The 23469-nt window shown below is 48.7% G+C and overlaps 1 protein-coding gene across 2 annotated transcripts; it reads left to right on the top strand.

Annotated features, from left to right (window-relative positions):
- Nucleotides 1-16988, top strand: DHRS7C (dehydrogenase/reductase 7C; the record flags this gene model as incomplete). 2 transcript variants are annotated; one of them, XM_082604641.1, is made up of 6 exons in its annotated part: nucleotides 1-154; nucleotides 8199-8311; nucleotides 10526-10739; nucleotides 12405-12497; nucleotides 15612-15767; nucleotides 16780-16988. In XM_082604641.1, 6 exons carry the CDS (start codon nucleotides 1-3, stop codon nucleotides 16986-16988), a joined length of 939 nt encoding a protein of 312 aa, XP_082460767.1. The 2 variants fall into 2 exon arrangements, with proteins under 2 accessions (XP_082460767.1, XP_082460768.1); XM_082604642.1 differs by having other exon boundaries at nucleotides 10529-10739.
- Between the last annotated feature and the right edge of the window lie 6481 nt (nucleotides 16989-23469).

Consider the following 23469-nt stretch of genomic DNA (forward strand, 5'->3'; position numbering starts at 1 on the left):
ATGGGAGTCCCAGCTCTCCTCATGCTGCCCCTGCTGCTCCTGGGGATCAGCGGCCTCCTCTTCATCTACCAGGAGGTGTCCAACCTGTGGTCCAAGTCAGCCGTGCAAAACAAGGTGGTGGTCATCACTGATGCCATCTCAGGACTGGGCAAGGGTAAGCGAGCTTTGCCCCCTCTCGTGCCCACTCCTGCCCTGAAGGACGAGAGGCAACAGGGTGGCGTGTGGCTGAGCCCGCTGGGCAGGTCGGGGGTGGATCGAGGCTGTGTTCTCTCCCAGCATCTGTCATTAACCAGCATGTGTCTTCTTTCTTGGAGGCTGCAGCTTTCTCGCCTGAGAAATGAGGGGACTGGAATATCTGGGGTTGCAAACTCACAGTCTAAGGGCCAAAATCGGTCTGCAGACATGATTTGTTTTGCCTCCAGGGGGGCTTCTAGAAATTTTGAAATGCAAAGCCCTCAGCCGGGCCAGTGAACTGGTGATGAGGCCAGACTTGGGGGTGGGGTTGAAGTCTTGGCTCCACCACTTATCAGCTGGTGACGCACTGCTCAGCCTTGGGTTTCTCATCTGAAAGCAAGGATACTAATGCTTTCTGCCTCATAACGCTGTTGTGATGAATCAATGAATTAATAGATGGAAAGCACTTAGAACAGTGCCGGGAACTAGAGTGGGCCCCTCTCAAGTGTTAGCAACGGTGATAATTATGCAGAACGTGCAAACACCAGTGTGCCACACACCCCACTAATCCCTATTGTCTCACACTCAGCCTGATTCTCTCAACCACATCACCTCCTGGCCTTGAAGGCATTTATGTTTGCAACTCCTGAATTAGACGGTCTCAGAGGGCCCTTCTGCTGGTGGCATGTGTGACATAAGAGACAGTCAATGCCCTCAGGTTTTTAAGATTCTCTCTCATCCCTAACAATGGTAGTGCAGCACCATGTGTCACATAATTTGGGTATCATTTTTGCTGTTGTTTTTGTTTTGTTTTGTTTTGTGGTACGCGGGCCTCTCACTGCTGTGGCCTCTCCCGTTGCGGAGCACAGGCTCCGGACGTGCAGGCTCAGCGGCCATGGCTCATGGGCCCAGCCGCTCCATGGCATGTGGGATCTTCCCGGACCAGGGCACGAACCCGTGTCCCCTGCATTGGCAGGCGGACTCTCAACCACTGTGCCACCAGGGAAGCCCTGTTTATTTATTTATTTTTTTTATTATTTTTTAATTTTTTTTGGTTTTTTTTGTTTTTTGTTTATTTATTTTTAAAAGTCTCATTCTATTATAAGCAAACATTGTACAAATCAGGTGCCCAGGAAACATATCTCAGGAGCACAATGGCATTTTCAGAGGAATATGGTCTAGTCTCTGTCATGACTAGTGTCACTGCTCTTTTTCACTGTCTCTTACGACTCACCTTAGAAAGAAATGCAAAGCAGAAAAAAATAAAGTACGAATATTTAGAAATAACTTGAGAAGCTGGGCGTGGGTGACCTTAAATCAACGCTTAGCCAGGACACGCTGCTGACTACAGCGATTCTGGGTTCAAACTGCTCCGTTTCTCAGGTCCAAGGCAAGAAAAAAGTGAGGGGCACCAAGCGGATGATGTAGGCTACACACAGCCCACAGTATATGCCCAGTCCCACAGAAACTGACTGAACTCAGTGGGTAGCTCTGGGCAGCAGCAAGGAGCCCAGTTCCAAGCTGTCTCCTAGGGAAACCAGACAGATAGAGATCAGGACTTCTAACCCTCACCCCAAACCCGCACAATTCGGCCAAGTCAGGGATGGGGTCGCCTTGGACCCACTATGTCTGCAGCAAGAGTGACTCTCAAAATACTTAACCACTGTACTTGAACTGCTTCAGAGACCACAGAGCCTGCCTATGTTTCATCACCTCTAAGATGCATGGTTTTTCCCCTTTCAACGTTTCTGAAATTGAGCTAATTGTCTCTCAGTCAATGGCATCTTACAATTGTCACGGGCCATCCTTGTGCATTTTAATATCTGAAATCAGAAAGCCTCTTGCAGGTGGGTGGCATCTTAGGTTTGAGGAACTATGGAAGTAAGGGCTCCGTGTACTAATATGTTTGCTGAGTGAAAAAGAACAAGCCTGGCATCCACGTGCTTGATACAAGATATAGGTTGTGCTGAGCTGATAAAGAATAAAATAAGAACACCTGCGTATTATACCTAATGCCTGGCCTTGGCAGAAAGGACCCATTTGGGAGCATGGCTTTGGGCTGCACCAAAGCAGTGATGCACCACTGGGGTCCACCTGGCAAAGGTGAGGTGTCAGCAGAGAAGGGGGGGAAATGGGTGATGGTAACAAACACCCATGGCTGCCTCTCCTAAGGAGGTCAAGGCCACGGGTTTGGTCTGGCTCCTGGCCACAGACCCTCACCCTGCCCCAGTGGCCAGCCTGTAAGAGTGCCCGTCATCAGGGACAGTAGAGCCCCAACCTGCTCCTTTGTCAGCAGCGGAACAAGGGACCCAACGGGAATGTCAGCACTTGGGGTCCCTCCTGGCTTCACCACTCACCAGCGGCGGGGTGGTAGGTGACCCCGCTCCGCTCACTGAACCACGTCCCTCGGGTTTGTGAAACACGACCTCCACGAATGCCCACACCCAGCGCAGCTGCTGCCGCCACTCAGAATTACAGCCCAAACGCAGGGAGGCTAGGCATTCTCCCTCCACGTGAAGTTTCTTTTAGCAAATTCTGTCATTATAGAAACCACATATATTAAAGAGGATTTTTCAAGAAAAAAGAACCGAAAACACACCCAGAACCCCACCCACTCGGGAACTCTTCATCCTATTTCCTTCCAGCAACTTTATGATGCTGAGATGTATAACCATCAGGGGGCAAGCACCCATGGGTGGGGAGGGGTATAGGGAGACAGCCCACCCCGGTCTCTCATGCAGAAGGGAAAGTCTTCCTTTGCATCTTGATTTAAAAAAAAAAAATCAGATAGTCTCATAGCTTTTCTGATTACTATTAGATTATACCAAACCCTTTGGTCACGATAAATTCCCAAACATAGCTTTGATTCAGAAACTGCAGTGCCCAGTCCAATACATTGATAAACGTGTCCATTTTCATTAAGTTCAACTTTCCTTCTCCCTTCCCATCCCTGCCCCCAGCGAGGGCAAGTTGCCGGCCAGTTTGCTGCTCTTTCTGACCCTCTGGGGGTGGAGGGGCAGGAAGGAGAGGAGAGAAGGAAGACAGGAAAAATTCTCAGCTGACTGACACTCCTAGAAGCTTGCTTCGAGCTCCATGCCTGGCACACATTTAAAACCGAGTGGATTCTTTCTCTCACGGGCTCTATTGTGGGTCCTTCAGAGGCGCCCCCTGGGATATTCACCCGCACTTGCCGCGGGGCAGGTGCACTCCCCTTGCTCAGTTCCCTTGCCAGCCCTGGTTTGGGGCAGTCTGCTGCCCGTATGTCCCGTGTTAGAGTAGTCCCACTGCCCTTCTCAGAGGTCTTCTTGGGCAGAATTCAAGAGCTCCCAGCCAGCTCATGGTTCACCTCTGGTCCAGGTGGTTGTGGTGGATGGCAGGGTCCTTCAGTAAAGAGACCAACCTCTGGGGCAGCCCCAGCTCTCCTCCCTCTGCTCTGGGATAGTTGGCGATGCTCATGAGATTTCCCAGGTGCAACTCAGACATCACTCCGGGCTCCCGGCTGCAGGGAACTCACAGCGTGTGTTCAAATGGTCCATCTCTTCTCTCTAGGATGGACATAAGGGGCAAAAACTCACCTAACAGTGTTCTCTCCACAAACACCCCCTTTCCAAGTCCCCTCTCTCCTCTGCCTTATCCGTTTGCATCCTATTAGGAGTAAAGGGTATTCATGAAACAGGGTTTCAGTAATTTTCTTTGAAAATCTGCATCTTGGACTGTCACTTTGGAATTTTATATCTGATCTTGGAAATCCCAATTTTAAATCTTGTTACATAATCATAGGTGCAAGTTAACGACCAATAACACACACAGAGTCAAGTGTTACGGCACTGTGTTAGACACACTGTTTGAATCTTTTTAAAAAAACTTACTATACTGTGAGATTTCCATGTCGGTAGACCCATTTCTGCAACATCAGTTTTAAAGACTTTGAAATAACTGATATATAGATACACCATCATCTACCTAACCAACATCTCCAACTCTTTATTATTACAATATTGAGAGAAATAATATTTTAACTATTCCATGCAGACATTCTTAATTATCTCCTTAGAATAAATGCCCATAAATAAAATAACTGGGCCATGCTGACTTTTAAGGATTCTTTTAATTTTTCTTCCAAAAGACTGTAGCAATTTACACTACAACCGGCAGTGAATATGTGATTATTACCAATTTTGTTTTGATTGTCATCTGTTAATTTGCATTTCTTTATTATTGGCATTGAACTTCTATCTTCTGTGTATTAGCTCTTTGTGTTTTTATGAATTGCTTACACATCTCACTAGCCAATTTCTTTATTAGGGCCTTTATTGATTTATAAGAGTTCTTTGTGGATTAAATAAATTAACCCCTTTTCCAACATATGTATTATAAATAGGTTTCCTCAATTTATCTCCCTCTTAATTTTTATTTATGTTTTCTTCTGTAAGGAAGGATTTTTTTTTTAAGGATAAAAACCTGTAAATAATTTGTATTATTTCTTCCTTCAGTGCTGTGCTTAAAAGATCTTTCCCCAAAGCAATATATCTCTATTTTCTTCTAGGTCTTTTATGGTTCTTTTTTTTTTTTTTAATTTATTTTTGTCTGGGTTGGATCTTCCTTTCTGTGCGAGGGCTTTCTCTAGTTGCAGCAAGCGGGGGCCACTCTTCATCGCAGTGCACGGGCCTCTCTTGTTGCGGAGCACAGGCTCCAGACGCGCAGGCCCAGTAGTTGTGGCTCACGGGTCCAGTTGCTCCGCGGCATGTGGGATCTTCCCAGACCAGGGCTCGAACCCGTGTCCCTTGCACTGGCAGGCAGATTCTCAACCACTGCACCACCAGGGAAGCCCTATGGTTCTATTTTTATGTTTAGTTATTTAATACATTTGGTATATTGTACCTAGATTTTTTCCCTCTCAAATAGTTATCCAGTGGGTCAAAAACCTCTTTTAAATAATATGTTCTTTTCCTGCTGATTCAACGTGCTAACTTTACCATATGCTGAATTCTTATGAATACTCGGCTCTATTTTTTTTTATAAATTTATTTATTTTTTTACTTTTGGCAGCGTTGGGTCATCATTGCTGTGTGTGGGCTTCCTCTAGTTGTGGCGAGTGGGGGCTACTCTTCGTTGTGGCGTGTGGGCTTCTCATTGCAGTGGCTTCTCATTGCAGAGCACAGGCTCTAGGTGCGTGGGCTTCAGTAGTTGTGCCTCGCAGGCTCTAGAGTGCAGGCTCAGTAGTTGTGGCACATGGGCTTAGTTGCTCCACGGCATGTGGGATCTTCCCGGACCAGGGCTTGAACCCACGTCCCCTGCATTGGCAGGTGGACTCTTAACCACTGCGCCACCAGGCAAGCCCACTTGGCTCTATTTTTAATCCGTATTTCTATCTATACTGGAAACACTAACAATGCTTTCATCTCTGCCGCTTTGTAATATATTTTAATAACTGATAGTCCACTCCCATTATTGTTTATCAAAATGTTCTTTGGTTTCTTGCATATTTATTATTCCAAGTAAAGTTTGTAAGTTATTCCAAATAAAGTTTAGGATCTTTCTGTCACTTTCCAAGACATGTTGGGATCTTGATTTACTGCATCAAATTCACTTGGAGATGGATTGACATCTGTATTGAATTTTGCCAGCGAGAATCATCAGGGACAGCCCATTTCTCAATAAAACACCTACATTTAGAGAAATCTTCCATTCTCTATGATCCTAACAATTCAAGGTGCCATTGTTCACACAGTTATTTCTTTTTTATAAATTTTATTTATTTATGGCTGCGTTGGGTCTTTGTTGCTGCGTGCGGGCTTTTCTCTAGTTGAAGCGAGCGGGGGCTACTCTTCGTTGTGGTGCGCAGGCTTCTCATTGTGGTGGCTTCTCTTGCTGCAGAGCACGGGCTCTAGGCGCGCGGGTTTCAGTAGTTGTGGCATGCAGGCTCAGTAGTTGTGGCTCGCGGGCTCTAGAGCGCAGGCTCAGTAGTTGTGGTGCACTTAGTGGGCTTAGTTGCTCCGCGGCATGTGGGATCTTCCCAGACTAGGGCTCGAACCCATGTCCCCTGCATTGGCAGACAGATTCTTTTTTTTTTAAATAATTAATTAATTAATTTATTTATTTATTTTTTTGCTTTATAACAAAATGAATCAGTTATACATATACATATGTTCCCATATCCCCTCCCTCTTGCGTCTCCCTCCCACCCTCCCTATCCCACCCCTCCAGGTGGTCACAAAGCACCGAGCTGATCTCCCTGTGCTATGCGGCTGCTTCCCACTGGCTATCTACCTTACGTTTGGTAGTGTATATATGGGCAGACAGATTCTTAACCACTGCGCTACCAGGGAAGCCCCACACAGTTATTTCTTGATTCAAGTCTCCCTCTGTCAGCAGAACTGACCACAGCTTCCCCCGACCACATCTGTTTCTAGACCTCACTGAGACCTCCCCTCCCTAGAGCCTTCTCCTTTCCTTCTCCATCAGCCCCTCCTGCCTTCACTTCTGCTCCCATCTGGCTTAGACTGAATGGTCCAGCACATCAATTGCTCCCTCTCCAATACCACAATTCCCCTGCCCACAATGCCCACTTATCAAACCCCTGCCAACTGTCCTGTCCAGCTGGCCCCCTTCTCTCCACCTGCTCCAGCTGCTGAGACTTGCAGGAGAAAATCACACAAACATAAGATCATTTAGAGCCATGGCACACAGGATTTCCAGCCCCTAGTGGGCACCCAGTGCTGCCCAACTACCCCTTGGCATCCCCAGGCAGCCCGGGTCACCAATGCTTGGTGTAAAAATGGGACAGTAATAGCTACTCCCCTGTAGTAGGTGTTGTTGGTACCCCTCCTAGATTCCTGTACCTGGCCGGTTCATTCATCCCCAGGTCCTAGGAGTGTTGGTGGCCATGGCTCATAGACTTGCCCTCTGCCAGTGGACACCCTTTGTACCCACCCCCGGCGGGAGGCAGCACACCATCAGTGACTGGCTGACACACGTGTACGAAAGACAGTCCCCTTGCATCCAGGTGGGACAGTCTTGCAGCTGGGTTTACAGTCCAGAGCCTTCCTTGGGTCCAGCCAAAGCTAGACTTTATCCGTCCCCTTCACCAACCCCATGCCCTTACTCCCTGACAGATTTTCTCTGAAGAGCACTCCCTGAATTAATCCTGGCCACCTGAATCCCTGTCTTAGATTCTGCTTTTAGGGAACCCAACCTAAGAAACTGCTGCATGGGATGACTGTGAGAATTAAGTGAGGTAATATATGTAAATCCCTTTCAATAGCTACTCAAGCAAGTAAACGGTCAAAATCTGTTAGCTTTTATTGTTCTTAAATATCATTGTTATTGCCACATAAGAATACTTGTATCTACCAACTACTTCCCAGTTAAGAACACTGGGTGAGGGACTTCCCTGGCAGGCCAGTGGTTAAGACTCCACACTTCCACTGTAGGGGGCACAGATTCAATCCCTGGTTGGGGAACTAAGATCTTGCATGCCGTGCGGTATGGCCAAAAAATAATAATAATAAAGAACACTGGGACATTCGGTGAGTCAGAAATTCGTCCAGAGTAAAACTTACTAGACAGCAGGCAGGTTTCCTTTCTTAATAAAAAGAACTCTGGCTGGAGTATCGACCCACAGAGAAAATGTGGAGGAAACTAGTGACATTTGGTCTGAAAAAACATGGCAGCTGTCTCCAATATCTTCAGATTGAGATATATCTGGAGCTGTGCTCCTGGGGGTCTTGTTTGATGGAGTCATCTTTCTGTCCAGTTTAAGAAAGAATGTCCTAATAATCAGAACTACCCAATGGAGGAGGGGTTATTTCACACCCCTGTGAGGTGCCCTTCACAGGAGGCAACCATGCTGAGGCTGGAAACAAGAAGAAATTCCAGAGGAAGTTGAATGCAATGACCTCTAAAGGAACTCATGGCTCTAAGGCTTTTGAATTCTTTGAACCCTTGAATTTGTAAGAAGGAGGGGCTCCCCATCAGTGGTTTCACCCACAGCGTGTCCTGTCCTCCTTCCTTCTTCCCCTCAGAGTGTGCTCGGGTGTTCCATACCAGCGGGGCCAGGCTGGTGCTGTGCGGAAAGAACTGGGAGAGGCTTCAGAGTCTATATGATGCCCTGATCAGTGTGGCTGACCCCAGCAAGGTAAGGCCTTCTGGCAGCCGGCATGGGCAACCCCTGGACACCCTTAGCCTTCGTTGCTTGTTACAGAGCAGCTCTTTCGGTGAAATTTGGGTGAAATTTTGCTTTGGGGAAATGTAATTTTTTTAATGTATTTTTTAAATTTAAATTTAATTTATTTTTGGCTGCACTGGGTCTTCATTTCTGCACGGGCTTTCTCTAGTTGCGGCGAGCGGGGGCTACTCTTCATTGCGGTGCGTGGGCTTCTCATTGCAGCGGCTTCTCTTGTTGCAGAGTACGGGCTCTAGGTGTGCAGGCTTCAGGAGTTGTGGCTCGCGGGCTCTAGAGCGCAGGCTCAGTAGTTGTGGCGCAGGGGCTTAGTTGCTCCGAGGCACGTGGGATCCTCCTGGATCGGGGGATTGAACCCATGTCCCCTGCATTGGCAGGCAGATTCTTAACCACTGTGCCACCAGGGAAGTCCTGGGGAAACGTAATCTTGACACAGGTAAGTCTGCCAACTTGGGGGTTGGCTCATTTTGACCCCTCATCGTGCCTCTAGCCTCTGAGCCTCCCCCCACCCATTCTATTTAAGTCAGACTCAAAGAGGATCCAGAAAATATGGCATGTCACAGATATGGGCTCTGTTTATAAACACTCATGGCTGATTTTTAAAATAATACTTCAAATAATATTTCCTTCAAAGAGGGAGTTCCCTGGCAGTCCGGTGGTTAGGACTTGGCGCTTTCACTGCCATGGCCCAGGTTCAATCCCTGGTCAGGGAACTAAGATCCCGCAAGCCAAAAAAAAAAAAAAAATTGCCTTCAAAGAAATCAGGGAAGTGAAGTCCCCTTCCATGAAGTTACACAGGAGGTGAACACATTTCAATGCAGCTGGGGTTTTCAAAGCATTTCTGGAGCATTGTTTAAGAAATTGCTTTCAGGGGCTTCCCTGGTGGCGCAGTGGTTAAGAATCCTCCTGCCGATGCAGGGGACACGGGTTCGAGCCCTGGTCCGGGAAGATCCCACATGCCGCAGAGCAAATAAGCCCCTGTGCCACAACTACTGAGCCCGCGTGCCATAACCACTGAAGCCCGCATGCCTAGAGCCGGTGCTCCGCAACAAGAGAAGCCAAGGCAATGAGAAGCCCATGCACCACAACGAAGAGTAGCCCCCGCTCGCCGCAACTAGAGAAAGCCCGTGCGCAGCAACGAAGACCCAACGCAACCAAAAATAAATAAATAAATGACTTTATTTGAAAAAAAGAAAAAGACGTTGCCTTCAGAGAGTTCTCTTCAGGATTTTTTTTTTTTGATCTTTTCCCTTGATGTTGAGTTTGATTTTGGAACTAGCCAAAAATCATTCAGAACTAACTCTGGTATTTGAGGAGATGGAGCAACCAGGATAACACAACATACTCCAAGGTATGTTTCTTGGGATCTTATTAGGTATTGGTTATTAAGTAGTAAAAACGAGGTTCTGAAGTCAACTGTGTGGGAAATACTGAGTTAGGCCAAGCTTGTCTGACTAATTTCTTTACTGCAGGACTTTTCAGGGCCTTTGCTATGCAAATGTGCATTGTGTTATCTCCAAGAAGAACATATGATAGTCTGCATTTCCTAAGCAAATTTGACCAGGGAAACTTTTTTTAAGGCCATATCAGGGCTAGTGTTTGTCAAACACCGGGATTGCATTCATCATATGGTAACATCAATTTTTCCATCTGTATCCCTTCGAATCCATGAGAATCTTGACGATATCAAATGTTTAGGGCTGAACACAAATGCCTGGCACATAGATGGTGCTCCAAAAAAATTATGTTGACTGTATGATTTTGGCCAAAAATTAAATGTGGCTACAAAGTACTGGGAAGATTCTCTTGTGGCTTGGAAGCCAGTTTGAAAGAATTCCCAAAAAGGAGCTCAGAAGTGTTACAACAAATGACATCACCAGCAGAATCGATGCATGGCCTCCACTTGGATTTCTCAGGTCTGGCCCCTTGACCAGAAGTTCAGACTTATGACTGCATGTTTGCATGTTGGGAATGTTGTTGTTGCTCTGGTCCCCAAGGATGCATCTTCTCCATCAATTTCCTTCCTCCCAGAGCCATCTCTGCTTCTTCCTCATTTGTTTGTAGTCATTCCATGAGCTCTGAGTTTCAAAAGGGGCAGCTCTTAGACTGAAGGGTCCCAAGGTCTGAGGGGATGTACCCACATGTGCCTTGACTCTCTCATTGGTCCAGCAGACATTCACCCCAAAGCTGGTCCTCTTGGATCTCTCGGACATCAGCTGTGTCCAGGATGTGGCCAAAGAGGTCCTGAATTGCTATGGCTGTGTGGACATCCTCATCAACAATGCCAGCATGAAGGTGAAGGGGCCTGCCCATAAGATTTCTCTGGAACTCGACAAAAAGATCATGGATGCCAATTACTTTGGACCCATCACACTGACCAAAGGTCTCGTGAGTTTGACCTTCCCACTGGCTGCTAGAGAGGGCTCTGTTATATTTCCAGACAGTCACCCAATTCTGGATGGAGCCTCAGCCCCTCTTTCAGAAAAAATCCCTGCTTATTTGGTGAAAGCTTTCAGCATCTGACTGTAAATGTTGATGAAAGAAAAGGGATTGTGAAAGTCTCTGACTGGTATATTCCAACCTGCCTCTCCATTAAGCCCCCTCCCCACACCCTGCCCTTTTCTCCTCTTTTCTTACTCTTATCCATGGCTCCCCTCCAATCCCATTCCACATCTCTGGACCATTGTCTTCATCCCCTGCAAATCTTTTACTATAACGACCCTGTGGTTGATCTGCTCCTAATGATGACAGTTGGTCCAAGGTTGAGAAAGAGTTGATCTGCAAGAGACCCAGAATACTGTCGATCCCTTTGCAGAAACAGGAAGGCAGGAGGATGTCTCCCTTTTAAAGGTAAAATGGTGGAGATTTCTAAGGGTCAAGTTCAAATGCAGATCTGAAGCTGGGGTTAGGGGTGTTGCTAGAGATGACATGGAATAGAACCAAGAGTTGGAAGCCCTCCTCCCACCCCAAATAAAGTTTATCAAAGCAGAAGCACAAAAGGGAGAATATAAGCATGGAGAACGTCTACACGTAGGGAGTAGTGTGTTTGGCAAAGGCTGAGAAAGCATGATGATCTTAGAGCTGCCTTCTCTATGGCCAGAATCTCCATGATAATGGGACTCTGAGAGCTGTGACAGCTGAAGGGAAAGAAGTACTGGGAGCAGAAAGATGACTCCCCAGAGCTTCTAAGATGATGCCCCAGAGATTACAGTTTCCTCCAGCCCAGTCGCTGTGGACACACCAAGCAGGCCAGCCAAGGTGTGTCCTTCACTCAACCTCTGAGAGCTCAGGTTCCCTGGCACCACGGTGAGGAATGCAAACTTAAGTCTTCTGATATTTTTTGCCATCTCCCTATTCAATCTGTGCTATTATTACTCCATATCTTTTTCTAAATTTCCTCATTTGTAAATTAATTCAATTCAGGAGGAAATCTTTACCATAAATTAAAAACCCCTTTCCCTCTCCATCAATACAAGAAAACCTGAAATCAGAACAAAGCAGTAAGTTCTCCCAAGACAAAGGGCTGAGGTCTTTCTTCTCTTTTTTTAAAAAAGATTAGCACATGCAAGAGAATTATTAAAGACCCATTGGAACCAACTTTCCTACTGGAAGCAATAGGACAATTGAAAAGGGATTACCTTTCTCACTATTGAAATCAGTGTCACTCCATGCACATGGATGGGTCATTTAAAATCACCCAGAGACTCCCCTGGGGGTCCAGTGGTTAGGACTCTGCACTCCCACTGAAGGGGGCCTGGGTTCCATCCCTAGTCAGGGAACTAAGATCCTGCATGCCACATGCAGTGAGACCAAAAAAATTAAATAATAAAATAAAATAAAATAACCCAGCAATTCCCCAGTCGAGCCCAGCCCACTCTTAGGAAACACTGGATAAGTGGTAACCAGGGTCCATTCCATCTGTGTCCCACTGTAATCTAACTGTCAGGGAGGTAGAGGAGCCCTCCGTGATGAGGGGAAGGGCTCTGCCTGATGTTGCCTGACTCAGTCTCAGGTTTGTAACCGTGACTCTTTGTCCTGTGCTTTCCAGCCCTGCTCCCCAACATGATTTCCCGGAGGACCGGACAAATTGTTTTAGTGAATAACATCCAAGGGAAGCTTGGAATCCCATTCCGTACCGCCTGTAAGTTGCTAAGACAAACATGTTTCGTCCTATGTTATGTGTCTTTTTTGTGTGTGTGTGGTATGCGGGCCTCTCAGTGTTGTGGCCTCTCCTGTTGCGGAGCACAGGCTCCGAACGTGCAGCCTCAGCAGCCACGGCTCACAGGCCCAGCCGCTCCGCAGCACGTGGGATCTTCCTGGACCGGGGCACGAACCCGTGTCCCCTGCATTGGCAGGCGGACTCTCAACCACTGCGCCACCAGGGAAGCCCTGTTATGTGTCTTATAAGACAAGAGATGTGTGTCTAGGACTAGGCATGGGGTTATACTGGGGAAGAGGGTCCAGAGATGAAAGCATCTGTTGGCTTTTCTTTCATCCCTTCAGCTCCTATTTTTGACCATCTACAGCGCACAGGTGACTATGGGAGATAAAGATAAGCCCTCCCCTCAGCCCCCAGAAGCTCACGTCTCACAGGCGGTCAGGGCATGTCCTGGCTGGACACAATCAATGCCAGATCAAGGGCACGCTCCTGACATGGGTGCACAGCCCCAGCTCAGATGCCCCCTTCTCTGTAAAGATGCCCCTGGAGAGACAGGAACAATTACAACTGGGAAAGAAAGGAGGGGTGCACATCCCTAAAGGGGAGAGGGATGGAGAGGGTCTGAGGAAGGAGGAAGCAGAAAAGGAAAGGGACACAATTCCAGGGGAGGTGAGAGAGAGAATTCCAAAGGTGAGACTCCTCTAAAAAGTCCAAGGAGGAGAGGGACTTCTCGGTGTATGTTCCTGGGACCCAACTGGGAGAATTCTGGAGACATTCCCACCTCCCGTGAGGTAGGATGTGGGAGGGTGGGGGAACATGTCTCATATATTTCCTTATGGCCCAAAGTACCATGCACGAAACTGGAGCTGGGTAAGCAAGTGTCTGGTGGGTAGAAAGGTGAGAGGGAGAGAGGAATGAAGAAAGGGGGGGTGGGGTAGCCTGACGTAGTCTTCTGGGGCCACCACAACAAAATACCCCAGGGAACTTCCCTGGTGGCACCGTGGTTAAGACTCCCTGCTCCCAATGCAGGGGGCCCGGGTTCAATCCCTGGTCAGGGAACTAGATCCCACATGCATGACACAACTAAGGGTTCGCAGGCCACAACTAAGGAGTCGGTGAGCCGCAATTAAGGAGCCCACCTGCCACAACTAAGACCTGGTGCAACCAAATAAATAAATAAATATTTTTTAAAAAAAGACCAGGTGGCTTAAACAACAGAAATGTATTTTCTCACAGCTCTGCAGGCTGGAAGTCCAAGATCAAAGTGTGGGCAGGCTTGATGTTTCCTGAGGCCTCTCTCCATGGCTTGCTAATGGCCTGTTCCCCGGGTCCTCACATGGTCTTTGTGTGTGGGCACCCCTGCCATCTCCTGCTCTTCTTATAAGGACACCAGTCCGTTGGATTAGGGCACCACCGTAACAGCCTCATTTTAACTTAATTATCTTTAAAAGGCCCTTATCTCAAAATACGGCCACAATCTGAGATACTGGGGTTAGGACTTCAACATATGAATTTGGGGGTGGGATACAATTCAGCCCATCATATCCCCCTAATAGTGTTTCACTTTCCTTTTCTCGATTGCATTAGTTAGGCTAAGCCGACGGTGCTGTAAAGACCTTTATTCCTCCTCCATATAACTGTCTAAATGGCATGGCCCAGCTCAGGGGGCATCACTGTTCCTCACGGTCACTCGGGGGCCCAGAGTCGTGCCAAGTCACAGCTTTGCCATCATCTTCCACGTGGTCAAAGCTAGTTCCCACCCCACATGGGTTCCTGCTGGCAAGAAGAGGGCGTCGTGCCCATACAGCACTGCTCACATCCTGTTGTCGAGAAGCCAGTCACATGCTTACCCCCTTGCTGCAAGGGATGCTGGGAATTGCAGTCTGCCTGTGGGCCCAGGGTAGGGAGAGGAATACATCTGGGTCTGCACAGGGCAGTCTTTGCCACATACCTCATTCCGTCTCTGACCCAGCCCATCTAGAACCTCACCACTATTCCTCCTACTCACAAACATACTTGTCATTTTCAGCAGGTGGATTACTTTCCACTTGCTCGCTGCCTTCGTTCATTTAACAAACAGCAATCGAATGCCTAGAACCAGGTGCTGGGGACACAGACAGCAGTGACATGATACAATGTGGCGTGGGCAAAACAACTGGCCCTTTGGCCTCCAACTAACAGGGAACCCAATGTACTGCTTTCCTTGGAACATTTCTTTTTCTTTTTTTAAAATTTATTTATTTAGTTTTGGTTGCATTGGGTCTTCATTGCTGCCCACGGGCTTTCTCTAGTTGCGGAGAGCGGGGGCTACTCCTGGTTGTGATGCATGGGCTTCTCACTGCGTGGGCTTCAGTAGTTGTGGCTCGTGGGCTCTAGAGTGCAGGCTCAGTAGTTGTGGCGCACAGGCTTAGTTGTTCCAAGGCACGTGGGATCTTCCCAGACCAGGGCTCGAACCCGTGTCCCCTGAATTGGCAGGCAGACTCTTAACCACTGTGCCACCAGGGAAGTCCTAGCTCCTGCATTCTTAACCCTGATGGCTTCAGGACCTTGGAGAAATCACTCCCTCAGGGAATCAGCCTTCCTGGCTGAAATGTTTTATATACATTTTCTCACTTGGATAGGGTGATATTATCCCCACTTTATTTATTTATTTATTTAGCCCATTTTATTGATTTTTAATTTTACTGAAGTATAGCTGATTTACAACATTGTGTTAGTTTCTGCTGTACTGAAAAGTGACTCAGTTATACATATACATCCTCTTTTTCATATTATTTTCCATTATGGTTTATCACAGGATATTGAATATAGTTCCCTGTGTATTATGCCCATTTTAAAGATAAGAAAACTGAGCCTCTTCAGGTAAAAATGAGTCACTTGCCCAAAGTCACACAGGGGGCCAGTGGCTAAGTTGGATTCCGTCTCATCTCTGCATCTGTCCACTGCTTCACAAGGGCTCTCTGTCCTCAACTATGAAGTGAGGGGCAGGTGACTTGAGGCCTCTCCCAACGGAGCTCGCAGGGATGTGTGTCCCCAAGGCCCCTCCTGGGAAGCACAGCAGGACCCACGCCCACCCCCAGCTGGTTTCTCTTCCAGATGCCGCCGCCAAGCACGCGGTGCTCGGCTTCTTCGACTGCCTGCGGGCCGAGGTGGAGGAATACGACGTCATCGTCAGCACCGTGAGCCCCTCTTTCATCCGCTCCTACCACGTTCATCCAGGCCAAGGAAACTGGGAGGGCTCCATCCGGAAATGTGAGCTTTTGGAGCGAAGCCTGAGGGACAGGGGCCGCGGAGGGCTCTGGGGGAGGGGGGGTCCAGGGGGGTGTTCCTGAAGCATGAGACTGGGGACGGTGAGGCCCCTGCACGCAGCTAACAGTGGGGAGGGACCCCAAAACTCAGGTCCTGAGGCACCAGGTAGATGGAATCCTAACCTGCAATCAGCAGACCGAAGCCACGTTGGGCTCCGTCAGTCACAGGCTCTGTGACCTTGGCCACTGGGACTGCCCGCCTCTGGGCCTCAGTTTCCCATGTGGAATAGCCAGGATTTGGTCTTCAAGAACTTCCTGTTCCCCTTGCCCTAGAAGGCAGCACAGAGAAACTCAGAGTCTGGCCCCAACTGCCTGCATATGAAGTTCGCCTCAGTCACATATTAAGCAACTCCCTTCATCTCTCTGCCTCTGTTTCCCCTTTGGGAAAATGAGGGCTAATGGTAATACCTAACTTGTAGATTCACAGGGAAGACGGAAAGTTCCAGCTCATAGAGGGGTTGGAGCAGCGATCAGCACATCCTGAGTGGTCTGTAAATGCACCTATGATCAGTATTCTAGAATGCTCTACACAGAGCAGCTACCCCCTGCCCGAGGCTCTATCTACATTAGGGAATCAAGATGAATCAAGACGTGGGCAAGAGGTTCCAGGAGGCTCTGGACACACACAGCTTCGCAACAACTGTAAACAACAGCCCCTTCATACATCCGGCACTTTCCTATCTTCTAAGCTCTTTCTCATCCCCTCCGATGGCTCATAACCATCCTGGGATGTTAACGGGGCAGAAAACTGTGCCTACGTTACAGATGTGGTAGCTGAGGCTCAGCGGGTAAAGTGCCTCCCCAGGGCGCACGGCCAGCAGACGGCAGAGTTGGTCCCGAGACTGGGACTCCAGAAGCGCACACCCGTCCCCACCCCGGGGGGTGGGGGGTGGGGGCTCTGACCACACCCCTCGTCCCGAGGCTATAAGCCCTGCCCCCTCCTGGGGGCTTTTCAGTCTTTTTCAGGAGACTGACCTACGGTGTGCACCCCGTGGACGTGGCGGAGGAGGTGATGCGCACGGTGAGACGCAAGAAGCAAGAGGTCTTCCTGGCCAACCCCATCCCCAAGGCCGCCGTGTACCTCCGCACCTTCTTCCCTGAGGTTTTTTTTGCCGTGGTGGCCTGTGGGGTGAAGGAGAAACTCAACGTCCCAGAGGAGGGTTAACTGCAGGGGGCCAAAGGTGTCACCCCGCGGGGAATAAAGGCTTCACGGGCAGTTGCGGGACCCTCTATTCTCTCAGCACTTGGGGCCCCAAACAATTCCCCAACCTGCGCACCAGCTGTGGGAGATGTGCACCGTCCCAGTGAGGATGGCCTGGCGTTCAGCCCGGTCGCCCTGGGCCCCTGGGTGTCTCCCACGTGACTTTCCCAGGACTCACTTCCAGAAGCTTCTAGACCCTATAGAGTGACAGCCCGGCAGAAAAACAGGAACCATAACGGGTCCAACTCCCAAATACTCGCACTCCCACTGTGGTCATCAGCCTGCCCAGGACCTCAGAAAACCACCTCCATTTTACACAAGGGTGACCTGCCCACTCTGCCCCCAACCACAAAAGCTGAACTTGGCAACTCCTTAGGGCAGCGCTGTGAAACTGAACTTTCTTGAATGAGGGAAATAGTCTATCATCTGCAGTGTCCAGTATGGCAACCACTAGCCACGTATGGCTGTTGAATACCTGAAATGTGGCCTGTGCAACAGAGAAACAGAATTTTCAATTTTATTTAATTTGAATTAATTTAACTTTAAATAGCTGCATGGGGCCAGCGGTTCCCAGGCTGGCAACACAGCAGAGCTGTAATCCTCGGTCCTGGCAGAATCAGCCCTTTCCCTGGATTTAATTGGTCCAAAGAGGAGCCCAGGCACAGCTGCTTAAGGTGCAACAAATCTTGAGAACTTCTGCCCCGGGGCATCCAGCTCATTCAAGCCTCTTACATTCTCAAAGCAAAATTCATTTAAAACTGCCATCCTTGTTGTTGGTGGGTGTTTCTTAAACAAAACTGTTAATGATTCTTGAAATCTTGGAAAGTGTAAGGTACATTGTTTGCACTAATAATTGTACCTACTGATTCAAACGTTTCTAATATTTACAGATGAAAGAGGGCTCCAATTTCCTCCCTGAACCTAAGCCATTTACGAAATTCACACACACGGTACATGTCTGCATATATATATATATATATATATATCCCTGAATTTAAAAAGCAAAATGTCCAGGATCACATGATCACCAGGGAACCCAGGCTACCTCAGGATAAGGCTGCTGGTCGGGCTGCGTCGCCAGAACTTAGGAGGGACAGCTGAAGCAGGGCAGGCCTTCTATGTTATTACTGCTGTTGGGTGTCGGGACGCTAGAGGTGCTTAGGCCAGAATGATGGAGGGTCGGTAGGGGCTGGGAGGTGGGGGACGGACAACAGCATCGGGAAAACGACTGAAATGTGATAGGTGGCTAGAGACAGAGACGGCAGCTTTGGGGCAAGAAGGGCTGGAGCCAGGGCCGCAGGCAGCCAGTCCTGGGGTCGCACCAGGGCTGGGCTCTGGGTCTAGCTTCGCCACGCCCCAGCCCCGGGCCTGGGGTCCTGACCCGCTCTCTTTGGGGCCCTGCCTCCTCTCAGGTTGGAGCGGGGCTGAGGGAACCATCCTCTGGTGATGGGAGTAGGGGTGGACGGGCAGAGAGCGACTGCCTCTGGGAAGCATCCACACGGGCACCAAGCCGAATTCTGGGAAAGCAAAGACTGGAAGACTCCAAGGAGGGGGAAGACCTCAGACCCCTGGGATTCCCCCCAAAAAACCACGTTGAATGATGGCTCAGGAAGAAGGACCTTCGTGTCAGTGGGTCTGCTCCGCTGTCGCTGCAGCCAAACAGGGTCAGAGACCTGCAGGTGGATGCAGCCACAGCAGGACTGAGTGGCTGGCCCCCCAAGCTCCCTTAAGCTGAATTTCCTGTCCGTGGACATTGGTCTCCCTCTGACTGGATACCCCCTATTGCCTTTAGGATGTCCCTGTGTCCACATAGGCCGGCTGCCCTCTCAGGATGGGGCATCTCACCAGCCTAGCAAATGAGAAAACGTACAACCCTTAGGCTGAAACATATGGGAAATTTTATTTAAGTTGGGGGGTGGGGGAAGCATCATGCAATAAGAGGAATGGCCACCAGGTGTCACTGTGGCTCCAAACCTATTTTATAGCTTCCTCCTCTGAACAGAAATCCAGCACAGCAGAGCAGTAACAAGCCCACAAAACTGCATGCAATTCATCATCTCCAACGAGCTTTCCCCTCCAAGATCCCATCTGGTCTTCACATCAACCCTGAGTCACTGGAACAGCCGACAAATCTATTTCACCGATGAGAAAAATGAGGGTGGTCATGCTCTGTGGGATACTCTTGGCAGAAGGAGGGCAGCCTGAAGGCGGTTCATTGGCCCCTGGGGACACAGAAGGACTGGACCTCAGAGGCCAGTGACAATCCCAGACCACAGAGTGAACCAAAACACTGATTCACCCAAGTAACTAGAAAGTTCTATTTCAGGTATAGTTAGATCTAGGCGTCCAAAGGATGCCACCAGGATTCAGGGTTTTTGTTTTGTTTGTTCTTTGTTTTGTTTTGCCATCTCTCAACAACGTATTCTACTGGGCGGGCTTCATTCTCAACAGGCTCTCCCCATCTTCACGACAAGATGGACACCAATACCTCCAGGCTCACATCCTATAGACTGAGAAGCCATATAGAAAAAGATTCCTCTTTCCCCCTAGTTCCAACGCCCACCTGGTCATGTAGCCATCTTGAAACCACCACGTGTGTCTGATTGCTCAAGCCTGGGCCACGTGCCCATTCCAGGGCTGGAGACGTGGGGCAGCTCTGTCTGATGGACAGAGTGGAGAGGGAGTGATTTCCCAAGAGAAAATTAAGATGCTCTTACAACGGGCTTCCCCAGTGGCACAGCGGTTGAGAATCCGCCTGCCAATGCAGGGGACACGGGTTCGATCCCTGGTCCGGGAAGTTCCCACATGCCACGGAGCAACTAAGCTCGTGTGCCACGACTACTGAGCCTGTGCTCTAGAGCCCGTGAGCCACAACTACTGAAGCCTGTGCACCTAGAGCCCATGCTCCACAATGAGAGAAGCCACTGCAATGAGAAGCCCGCACACCGCAACGAACAGTAGCCCCCGCTCACTGCAACTAGAGAAAGCCCGCATGCAGCAACAAAGACCCAACACAGTCAAAAATAAATAAATAAATGATTTTTTTAAATTAAAAAAAAAAGATGCTCTTACAAAAAGAAAGGGAGAACACACTTTCGGGCAAAACAAGCCTTTCTATGTAAATGCTTATCTCTGGAGAAGACAAGGGAACTTCTGAGCATTTACCACCTACCTGCTACCTTATGAGGAACTTTAACACGTCACCTTATGCAATGCTACCAGCAAGCCTCCAAGACCGGTATTAATGGCTCCATTTCTACTGGTGAAGAAAATAGGCTCAGAAAGCTGGGTAGGTAATTAAGCCCAAATCACAGAACTGGTCAATGGCAGAGCTGGGATGTGGGTGGAGATGGCTGGAGCCCTTGCAGCTGAAGAGGACCAATAACCTATCAGTCCCTTTCTTCTTAGAACTGGGTGAGGTTTCCAAATGTAGGGTCAGATCACCCCCACCTTCCCGGTGTACCCTGGTCAACAGTGGTATTGGGGGAACTCTGGGTTGCAAAGTCAGTCAAGGAGTTTCCATTACAAAGGCTGAGGTACAGGGGGGAAGTTTGGTCTGCTGCCCAAAAGGGAAATGTCCAAGTATATAAACAGTAGAGGAATCTGGAGGATTTAGCAGATGCTTTTGGTGCCCTGTGACCCATCTCCCCACCCCCTGTCCCCAGTGTCAGCGGTAGCTATGACGGAAGGCTCCCACACCTGCCAACAGCATTCCAGCTCACCTCTCCACTTCTCTGCCCTGGGGGGCTTTCTCTAAAGCCTGAGGGTCCCTTCAACCCTTGCAGGTGCAGTCCTGAATTGCACAACAGTTAATGTCCCTGGGGGGGCATTGTTCACCCAGCAGGGGACAGGAGTTGGTGGGCAATGACCCAACCTCTCACATTTCGGAGGACAAATCTGAAGCACCTTAGAAGTGTTTTACACACACTGCAGATGCTATCGAAATGTTCGTTAGCTGCAACTGTTACATGTTATCTTTTGCAGTAAGAGATGTAATCAAGTCAGCAGGAGCTTGGTTAACTCACCATCCCTGTATCTGTTCACGACAGGTGGTGTCCTGCTGACAGGATCTGGAAAGCAGGATGGAGCTAGCATATGCCTCTGTTTGTTCCCAGAACTGTAATTCTGTAACTTGTATAGATTACGATCTCCTCTCCTCTAGATGTTCTTTCTCCTCTGGCCCTTGGAGCTTCTGACATCGCCAGTATGACTTCCCAGCCCAAGATTCTGGACTTGCAAACCCTTCCTTCTGCTAGTGGAAGAGAGTGGAGGATCAAGCAAAGCAGTCTCAGACCTGGAGAACACGCTGGGAGCCAGGAGGGAGTTATCACCACCAGATCAGGGTCCAGACCTCAGGAGCAGGGAAAGGTCCAGGCAGGGTACCTGGGCTTCCAGAGGAGGATGGGAGACCATTTCTGCCAGGCTGAGCTAACTCAATCGCTGGCCATGCTCGTATCTGACTCAATGGCTTTCAACCTGCCTCAAACTGCAATTTACAAATGTCCAAAAGCAGCTCTGTAGTTTGAGAAAAGCATCCAAGTATTTCTGCCATGCTTCCTCCTGAAACATCCCTTGACCAGATGGCCACAGCGTACACTCAGATGCACGGTCAAGGTTGGAACCATGCCTCCAATCTGGGCAGAAATGTAACCCAATCTTTTCCATGTTGTGTTCTCCCAGCCTTCCCTACCAGGTCCCTGTCGACAGGGAAGCAACCTCAGGGAAAGCGTTACCAAGGAACTTCAGGCATCCTTGTTGAAGATGTGGGATGGCAGATATAACTACCAGCGTCTTTCGATTCCAAATTCATAGCCTAGGGCAAATGCTCCAATCTGTGGTGTATTACAGAGAAAGCTGCTAACAATTGGGACCTGCTCATGATATCCAAAGGTATTCGAAAGGGAGAAGCCTGGGGATGCACATCTGAGTCACAACCCAATGCCTTAGGGGACAAAGAAAGTGAGGCTGGGCTTAGGAAGAGCATGGGAGTGAAAGATGACACATGAATGTCAACAGAGGAAAAAGAACCAGATACAGCAGGAGGACTCCTAGACTCCCATCACCCAAGAGGGCACGGACAGCTACGTCCTCCCCAGCATCAGTTAAGACTTGAAGAAAACACGGACTTCTTTTGAAACGCAAGCATGTGGGTCTACTGATACACACATTGCCCTCTGGGGTCAGGTGGCAGGTCCCCCTGCTTTCTCCTTCTGTCATCTCGGTTCCTTCTATCTTGGAACTGTTGCTCAAAATTATGTAGCCTTTTTCATGGGGAATAAAAAAGAACCTCATTCTTCCTTCTTAAGAAAAGAACAGTAGCAGAGACACACCAATGAGTCGTGCCGTGCATAGGAGGAAAAACTTAATTTTTGGAGTCGGGTGTCTTAAACAAATGGTTCCTATCAGAAAGGAAGTATTTCTAGAAAATGGACTGTTGAACTACAGACTCACCAGTAACCTCACCTATCGAGCCCCAGGACTGGGATCAGCCTTAGCAGCTTCCCTGTAAGAAGTGAGGGGATATTTGTTAGAAGAGCTATTGAAAAGTGTGCAAAGCTCTAGGAAACAGAGGACAGTCAACCTGAGACAGGCTGGGACCCGGGACCCTCTACTGCAGGGCTTGCACCTGGACAAACGTCTCCTCCAGCAAAAGAATACAAAGAAACTATAAGAGACTAAAAATACCTGCACGCAGGCGCAGGTGGGGCAAATTATGAACAAGAAGATACAAAAAGGTCAAAACCCAACTGCCACTTCTGAGGGGCGGGGAGGAAAAGCAGGGTCCTGCACATGATCCCTGCACACGGCACCACCAAGGGGGTGGGCAGACCACCTGAGCCACCGCTCCGGCCTGACCCACTGATCCGCCCCCAGCCTCCCCCATTTGAGGGAGCAGCCCACCCTCCTCGGAGAGTGAGCAAGGGCACCTGTTGCTTGTTTTCGCTCCCTCCTGCTGCTGCACGAGTCCCAATAAAGCCTTGCCTGAATTCCTCCTCTGGCCTCTCATCAATTTCTATTAAGGAGTCCAAGGACCCTAGTCGGTAACAAAGTGAGAGTCCGTTGAGACAGGCTCAGACTCTCTAGTCCTTGAAAGTACATGCCCTCCAGAGAGAGACCTGGGGAGACTTCTGTTTCCTTAGAGAACAGCAAATCATTTTAATTAAAAGTACTCAAAATTTTCAGAGACAACTCAATCAATGGCTTTCTGATATCAACAGCAACGAGTTTAGATAACAAACAAGGACCTACTGTATATACAGGGAACTATACTCAGTATTTTGTGGTAACCTATAAGGGGAAAGAATCTGAAAAAGAATATACCTATCCATCTATCTATCATCTATCTATCTGTATAACTGAATCATTGTGCTGTACACCTGAAACTAACATGACATTGTAAATCAACTATACTTCAATGTTAAAAAATGGTTAAATGGTAAAAAAA

Source organism: Mesoplodon mirus (genome assembly GCF_964341445.2).
Source record: "Mesoplodon mirus genome assembly, chromosome: 18".
Lineage (NCBI taxonomy): Eukaryota > Metazoa > Chordata > Mammalia > Artiodactyla > Ziphiidae > Mesoplodon > Mesoplodon mirus.